General features: G+C 29.5%; 1 protein-coding gene across 1 annotated transcript; it reads left to right on the top strand.

The window, feature by feature from the left end:
* Positions 1-1171: 1171 nt before the first annotated feature.
* LOC132939560 (gamma-tubulin complex component 3 homolog) lies at positions 1172-9308 on the top strand. Its single transcript, XM_061006801.1, has 15 exons — positions 1172-1187; positions 1279-1445; positions 1525-1617; positions 1681-1840; positions 2714-2985; positions 3070-3267; positions 3324-3451; positions 3525-3682; positions 3749-3944; positions 4016-4208; positions 4286-4418; positions 4904-5115; positions 7485-7679; positions 8946-9048; positions 9166-9308. The coding sequence occupies exons 1-15, from the start codon at positions 1172-1174 to the stop codon at positions 9213-9215; spliced, it is 2274 nt and encodes a 757-aa protein (XP_060862784.1). The 3' UTR covers positions 9216-9308.

Genomic DNA, 9308 nt, shown 5'->3' with positions numbered 1-9308 from the left:
TATACTACAGACATATACTGTGATACAAATATAAATACAATTTAAATTTAAATTTCTATATCTACCTATTGATATTACGCGTAGGTATGATACGCATATATCACAAATTAAAATAAAATAAAATAAAACAACACCAAGTAATTGTTTGAACTTAAAATAAATATATCCAGGGTTTAAATGTTAGAACTTTACACTCGTTCTACGATCTCCGAATTTTCTACTTTACTTTTAGGCTCCAAGGGAAAATTAAATTAAATATCAGTAGATTTATAATTTTTTTTTAAATATTTCAAATTTATAACAAAATAGTCATAATACATTATTATAAGTCTATTAAATAAATAAATAGTGGCTTGGCGTGGCGTGGCGCGTTGGCTGCTACAAGTCGCGGAATGCGACTGGGAGTAAGTAACGGCCACAGCTACTAGCTCCCGGATGGGTGACCACCCGTGTTCATAGTAGTTAAAAAAAAACCTTGCCACACATACACGTGTTGCTACCTACCGTACCAACCTTAACCCCTACAACAGCTAATGGCCTTAGTCGCCGGGCTTAAGTACAATAAAAAAACAAATAAAATAATAATAAATAAATATTAATCTTTCAAGTATAACAACATAAGTAATTATATTGTGTTTCATTATCAATACACATAAAAAGATAAAATGAAAGTTTTTGAAACTTAAAAATATATCTATCAATATTATTTAGACATAGAATTCTAAAATTGTAGTTTATTAAACGTTTATACAAAAAACATTCGTATAAAATATGCACAGTGATATCATCTCCGTACATCCTAATCCATCATTATTATGATTTACTGATCTGTGAAAATCTTGATTGAATCCAAATCAGTTCATGATCCAAATGCAATTTTAATTCATCACCACAGATAAAAACATGTGTTTACTGATGTGTTCATCACATAGATTATTTTTGATATCAAATAAAGAGTAATAAATTCACGTTAAATAAGGATATTTTTATTATCTATGGTTATCGCAAAAGTAGATGATAATATGCGTAATATAACACATAATATCTATGTTATTCAATAAACTGTAATAAAAATCCATTTTATGAAACCAAATGTTGATTAATTGAGGCATTATATTTCATTATTTCGAAAAGTTTTAAAAACAACATCGACTAATTTGTTATGATTATAATGACCAATTCAAATGGTAAGTATAGTTGTAGTTAGTTATTGTATCATTTATGAATTATAAATTAACTTATGACAGTAATATAATATGTTCCGTACAATTATTCCAGAATATTTTGGAAATACTTTTACAAATGAATTGTACAACACGATTTACACGGAAATATTAAAAACCAATCGGGAAGAGACAGATTCAATAGATAGCATTATGGGACGATTAGAATCACCTCAAAAAGAACAGTTTATTTCACTGTTTATTGATTTGAAAACCAAAAATGTATTAAAAAAATTTACATGCTTATTCATTGAATTGTATACAAGTAACTATAGCTATAGCTCTCAATATTATTTTTTAGGATCCTTTAGACATGGATTTTGTACTTCGACTTTGTCACAAATTATTAGAACAACAAAACAAATCGAATGTATCGTTCTTGCAAACTGATCAAGTAAATTGACTAGTCGTATACTCACGCGTTATTAGTTATTAATTAGGTAACAATATTTTACAGATAATTGGTAGAAATGAACTGAGTCATCAATATTTTGGGCGAAAACATTTTAAGGATGACAAATCTGATCAAAATGAAACCGATTCGTCATACGGTTTGTTTGACAAAAAAAATAACGACCGTTTTTCTTTATCATCGAACAGGATGAATTTGTTGACTGGTAAACCGTTCGAATTATATAATATATACACATAATAATATTAAAAATTATATAGTTTTATCACTAAATATTTTTGCAGGATAAAAAGGGTGAAAGAGAATACTTAAATATTTACACGTTTTGGAAAATTTCAAAATGTTGAGCCATTTGATGCGTGCTAGCACAATACAACTTACTTATTTTCAATAGCATTACCAATTACCATTTTTTTTACAGATTCAATTAGAATATCTATTTTTTTTAAACAATTTTTACGTTTAAAGATTTTTTCTAATAAAAAAATTGACAAAGTTAGAGTAGGTAAGTTGAAATTTACAAATAATCTAATGACAGTATCTTTTTTCAACATTTCTTTGTTTTCCTGATTATTTACTCTAATTTTTCTCATTTATACTAATGAGTTGTAAGATAAGAATTTATATAAAATGTAATAAAAAATTATATAGGACTATGAAAATTATAATAACCAGCACATTACAAATGTATTAATTAAGATATTGTTAGATTGCGTCTTCTCTGCGTACCTACAAATTATAGTAATTCAATAATATCGGGAATATTTTATTATATCAAGTATAAAATTGACAAGTTTAAAATGTTGTTAAAAATAGATTTTTGTAAATTTCAACTTACACTATCTTTGTACATTTTGTAATAAGAAAAAAATTATTCAAACATTTTTAAGATAAATTTTAAAGGTTTTCAAAACAAATTTTAAAATTATGTTCTACGCGTGCGTTGAGTTAAAATTTAAAATTTTTTTCAAAATGTGGATTTATGAATTCTATTTCAATACAAGTTCATCAAACTGAATTATTTAGTGGTTCTACCTTAACGAAATATATGATTTGTTTAAGAAATAATATTATTTAGACGCACGAATAAAATACGCTCGAAAACTGCTTCTAAATCTGACACAATGCGGCCAAGGCATCAAATGGGTAAAATCGGACAACGACAACACGTGCGTTATAATTCCAAATTTAGAATTTGTGGTAAAACATGTGAATGAGCTTGGACGTCTGCATAAAATTATCAAAGACTACGTTAAAGCCGACAACGAACACACCGGTCGGGTAGCCAAAGCTTTAAGATATAGTTTACAGGAGAAAATGAATTCATATTACGTTTATGTTAACAAGTGGGTAGGTAATATTTTTATTTTTGAATGGTCAAAAATCAGGTTCTTTAGAAATAATTCATGATAAGTTTATTTTATTATATTTTAGTTAAGTGCCAACTTTGACGTATTAGAACATTCTAAGGATTGCTTACGCATATGTATCCCTTTGGACCACGATGTTCTGACAAGGTTCCAGTGTCTAGAGAAAATTGTAAAGAATTCCAAAGGCAAGAGTGGTTGCAATTTAATATCGTCGGTGATCCGCTCCAGTATTCGTGAAATTGAGAGTAAAATGTTGAATGAGGTAATAGTATTTTCTAAGAATTGCAGTGTTCATTGAATGATACGTTTTCGTTTTAGATCACCAAACCCATAAATGCAATGGTACTCCGTTGGATGACTGACGGTGAAATAGAAGACGAACACGGTGATTTTTTTATAGTAGAAAACCTGTCTGAAAGTTATTGGAATAACAGCCACACATTAAGGTTTAATTATATTAAAATGCCATGAAAATTATTCAAAAATTTGCTTTTATAATTTATATTAATTTTGATATAGTTCAACTAACACTTTAGATTTTCTGAACGAATATCAGTTAAACTGTATCTATCAAACTGGAAAAAATATGAATTTACTGTTAAAAATGATTAGTTCAAAGATGAATGCAAAAATTGAAAAACTTAGAGAAAATATCAAAATCCTAGCTGCCGATGAAGGTAATCCGAATTGATTTAAATAGCTAAAAGGTTAGGTAAAATAAATATATAGGTATGCGTTTTTAGATGGACTCATTATTATGTTGGCTGACAAGTGTAGTAGAACATCAACAATGCTAACTGACTTGTGTGATCAATCGTCTGCCTTGTTGACGGAAGTGTTAATAGGTGATTACAATTTGTTTCAACAATTCGAAGGACTACGAAATTACATGTTGCTTGGTCGTGGAGACTTTTACACTCATGTAATACACGAGTTGGAGTAAGATTTTGGTCTGAATTACTTTGAAAACTTCACATAATATGATATTATAAACATTTTCTATTTTGTAGGCCGTATTTTGGAAATAATGAGATCTATACATATCAGTTGAATGATATCATAAAAAATTCATATGCTTTGACATCCGCTAGTAATGACAACGAGGAGCTGTTTAGTAAGCTGAAATACCGAATCGATACGTCCGGCAAGGTGAACTGGAATAGTATCAAGTTCGAGTACAAGACTGATGAACCTTTAAATCAAGTAAATCTCATCATAACCATGGTATAATCACACAAGGGACACTGTTTGAAAACTAATTAGTGTTGTTGACACTTCAGATATTAGGTTCTTGCACTAACCAGTATGTGAGCGTTTTTCAATTCCTATGGCGACTGAAAAATGTAGATTGGACTACACACAAAATGTGGCAGGAACTTAACTATTTCGTAAAGAAATCATACAACAAGATTGGTAAGTTAATTTTAAATTTTCTAAGTACAGATAACACGCACACCTATATTAAATGATTCTCGAAATGCTTGTCATTTTTATACCTATTAAAGCTTTAACAATTTTAGATTAGCAAACACATATTTTTAATCTTAATCAAACGCGTATAACAATTGAACAGCAAATTATAATTTACAGTACATTATACATTCACTATTAATAGTATAATATATGTTACATTAACAAAACCATTAAAATATTTTCATCGAGTTTAATAGTACAAATATTCGCAGTAAGTTATGAAACGCATTTCGTGTGATACATAAAATAAATCATAACAGCTCTCGAAATGATAACGGCCACATGTATAATTATACTCGTGTCATACCTGTCGCCTGATTTATAGAAAATACATTTTATTTTCACGCCTTAGCGAATCCACCAAGTTTTGCACTTGCTTAGTTTTAGTTTTAATTTTTAACACCTACGCGTATTTTGACACATAGAACTGAAACCGGTCTTGAGAAACATTAACGCATTACTGTCGAACATGTTGAGCTGCGTAAACGAAATTCAAAACTTCATGTTTGAAATAATCAACGATGAATGGGAACAGTTCAAAAGTGAAACACATAGAGCTACTTCCGTCAAAACGGTTACGGATGCTCATATGTCGTTTTTGGAATCAATTACGAAATGTGTGAATGACGGATCTGTGGTAAGTAACACCATAATAGTCTAACTAAAATCTCTTGAAAACCTTTGGTTTTTTTAACAAGAACACATTCATTTTTCTTATATTTTTATTCGATGGATACATTTTTCTGTAATAAGTTATAACTAAACTATTACCCATCAAAGGCGCAATTTCGTACTCGAGTACTGATCTAGTACTTGTTATAATATATACAAGTCTATAATAGTAATAGACAATTCAAATACATCATATAATATTATGCTTATGTAAGTACATTATAATAGGTATATATTTTATTAATAGGTACCTATTATATTCGTGATTATTTCTGTCTTCATTACTTCCTTGTTTTTTAACTTCTACAGTACCCTCCAGTGGCGTACAATATACATAGTGAATAGTGATAGGGTACTAAGATTGTAACTAGGAAACTAACAATCTTGTGATAAAATAAGAAAGATATAACAAAATAAATTGTAATAACATTTAAAACCAATTTTACAATTAGTTTACTACAGAGAATTACCAGTAATACTGCTGACTTGTTTGTCAGATCTTATATATTTAGACAGGTACGGGATAACTGTTTTATCGTAAGCCTGCGGACAATGCCAAAAAACAGATTAGACCTAATTCCTAAAGGCTAAAAGTATCTACTCAACCGCTCATTCGTTCATATATTATATGCAATTGTATGGGGTACAGGGCCTCCCTCCAAATCAAACGCGTTCAGCATCGCCATTTTAAATTTGCAGGATATTTACTATAAATGTATCTCTTGCACAGCATGGCCGATGGCTATAATCCTGCAGTTGTTACACGACTCGGTTTATAGAATCCTTGGCTGAACGCAGACCGCAAGCGCGCAACCATGATTTTTGTTTTAATTTTACATTTAAATGTAACACGTGGGGGGCTATACACAGTGCACACTGTTGTAGTCATCACTCATCAGTCTTCATATTAATAATATCAAAATATATGAAATACAACAATATGACAACATATATTTTGTAGAAATAATTCTATAAAGGTAAAAAAGAAATACACATAATCAATATCTTGCTTTTTGAATCAGTCCGTATAAAGTTTAAGGTTTTTATTAGAAATGCAAATTAAGGATTTGATTTATTTTCTACGTAACTTTCAATGTGTACATTTATCCATTAAAACTTAAAAAGATACAATTTGATTTGTGCTTTTGTTTACAAATTAAGTTTGCAATGTAAACACTTTGACAACTTTTGAACTCTGATCAATCATTATTCCGACAAACTTCAGATAAGAAGTTTAAATAACAATATAATAAATTAAAATATATACGAAAATGATATATATATGTTTATGTTTCTTGATAGATATATAAACATATATATGTGTGAACCATAGGCGCAACTAGGGTTAAAATTCTGGGGGGGGCTAACCTATAGGGAGCTTATATCTAAATCAATAAGGGATATTTTTTGGGGGGAAGGGGCTAAATCTTAGTCAGGGAGGCTATGGCCCCCTAGTTGCGCCAATGGTGTGAACATATATTACAACATTATTTTTAGACAACAAAGTGAACTGTAGTTTTTAAAAAATGTTTGATGATAATGTTGGATTGTTTTTTTAATCGAAAATATTTATGAAGTCAAAACCCGTACGATATACACTTTATACTTACTTTGACTTCGAAACAAAAAACTGATCTATACAGACTATAAACTTAGTCCTTGGAAGTGTATTTCAAATTATAATAATTGTGTTTGAACGAATAGTCCACGAACTTTGTAGGTAGCTGCAGTGACGTAGCTGGTGATGAGGGGGGATGGATACAGAAGGCACGCCCCCTTGAAATGTTTTTTTGTTTTTTTGTTTTTTTGTTTTTTTGTCGTTCGTATATTGGTAGTGTAGTGTAAAGATGTGCCTTATAATTTATAATATGATTGATACGATTAATTTGTTTCATCATAATCTCCTTTGTTTTTAGCTATTCTGTTTGTATAAGGTCAACTATGGATTAGTTGATATTAGGTATATTATGTGTTTGATTAAAGTTATAAGTAATGGTCATCAGGTCATGTCAGTAATATAGGTACTATATATTTTGAACGAAAAATGAATTGTTATGTTTACAACACGTATTAATATACGTCTTATATTAATTAATGCATTAATCCACGACGTGGTTTACAATAAAGCCAATACGTTGTTAGGTATGTTAAATGTGTACCGTAATATTATTGCCAGCATAATAATATCGTACACTCGTGAGAAAAAAAGTGGTGATATTGTAATAACCAACAAGTAAGTATTTTTTAGTGGGTAAAAAATAAGTGCTCCCCCCCCCTAGAAAAAAAAATTCTGGTTACTGCACTGGATAGGTGTAAAATATTATTTTTTCACAGTCATTGGACGCGTATGTTGAATCGTTGAAAATACACGTCGAAAGGTTTTCCAATGTCTTACGTTGTCTCGTCGATACGACGGAATCGTCGTCGTCCGAAGACCCGAAGACCCGAAAGTACGGCAAACTTTGTGAAGAAAAAAACATGATAAATGCATTTATGGACAACTTTGGAGATATAAAAAAACAATACGAGGTGACAAAATAAAACATTCGTAAGATCGTTTGTAATATTCATCAGCAACAGTAAACGTAATTCGATTGCAATATAATGTGTACGAAGTTTATAAATTGTCATTAGTCATATTATTATACGTACCAACTGTGAGTGTAAATAAAATATGTTTCCGGTAAAGTTAAAACCCAAACAGACATTTGGACTCCTGGGTATTGCATAAAATATTCACCACGAACTTCTATCAATCATTCCATATTGAATTAGTCGAAAACAATTAAAATATTGATAATCTAAACATATACCTATCAAGCCTATGGTATAGTGACGTAGGTTTCCTCTGACATGACGCGCGTTAAAAATGTACAATGTTTCATATTTCGTATTTTCATTTTGGTTTTTTATAATATTTATTATTATCACTAGTTAGGTACCTACATAAATGTTACGCAGACATATTGAAAATCCGTTAAAATAATTCGAATACTTTACAAAACTGATATACCCATATATGACCCATATAATCATATTATAAGCCTTATGATTTCCTCGTTTTTTTTAATTTTTCAAGTTTTTACAAGAATATTTATAATAGTGTCTCGACAAATAATGTAACAATATCATCGTATATGATCGTTTTTATTTATTTCATGTTCTCGATTTATCTGTTTAATATAATGTGTATAATTTACGATACATAATATTATAATATACGCAGATGCCTAATATTAATATAAAATATCACACATAAGTAAATACAATTTTATTGTGAACCGTAGATTTGCATATCTTTCCAGATAAGATAGATTTTCTTATTTTAAAATGCATTTATAAATCATTATAGTTTCTGAAAAAAAAATCTTTTTATAAATAAATACTACTTTAGTATAAAAAAAAACAATAAAAAATTTAAAATGAATTGTTAATTTTCAAAGTGAATTTGCGTACCTCTTCAGCTAGAATTTGATTAGACATCGATAAAAGAATTTGCGTATAATATCATCTAAATATTAATATTGTATTAATTGGGTAGCAGTTGAAACTGGGACATTGCCACAGCTGTAATATTTCATTTTACTTTTCGATTTAATACTTTTATTGCTACATCTTTATAACACACTTTTGTGAAGTGTATACATATAAATATATTTCTTTCCGAGAACTAAAAATAAAAACTAAAACCTTTGTAAAAGAATGAGATTTACAAAGACTCTCTGTGACGTTTCAAGCAAAAGTATTTGCAAGGAAATTTCCAAAAGGATTTAAAGTTGGCTATTTATTTTTCAGACGGAACTTGGCGACTTTTTGATAAAACTAAAAAATTGCGAGACACGAGGTCTAGGAGCACTAGCATTGAGGATCGACTTTAACGGCTATTACTCAACCAACGGTATAAAAATAAGCTATACTGTAACATAATATTATATTTGCCTCTTGAGTGCATCCTACAAAAAAAAAAAAAGTATCAAAGAGGTTTACAACAATTATTTTTGTTTTGCATTTTCAGTGAGTTGCATCTATTGGGCCCGACCGTGTGTAGTTATTACGGGTGAGTGATCGCGACCAGTAAGTCTGTGACAATATAATATTATAATATCGATGTTCAGCTTTTTTTTCTAAAATTACACCTTTAACTTTGCGGCTGATAAA

This window comes from Metopolophium dirhodum, chromosome 2, assembly GCF_019925205.1.
Source record: "Metopolophium dirhodum isolate CAU chromosome 2, ASM1992520v1, whole genome shotgun sequence".
Classification (NCBI taxonomy): Eukaryota; Metazoa; Arthropoda; class Insecta; order Hemiptera; family Aphididae; genus Metopolophium; species Metopolophium dirhodum.
The sequence above is the reverse complement of the archived record's forward strand: the minus strand, read 5'-3'. Positions and strand labels throughout refer to the sequence as shown.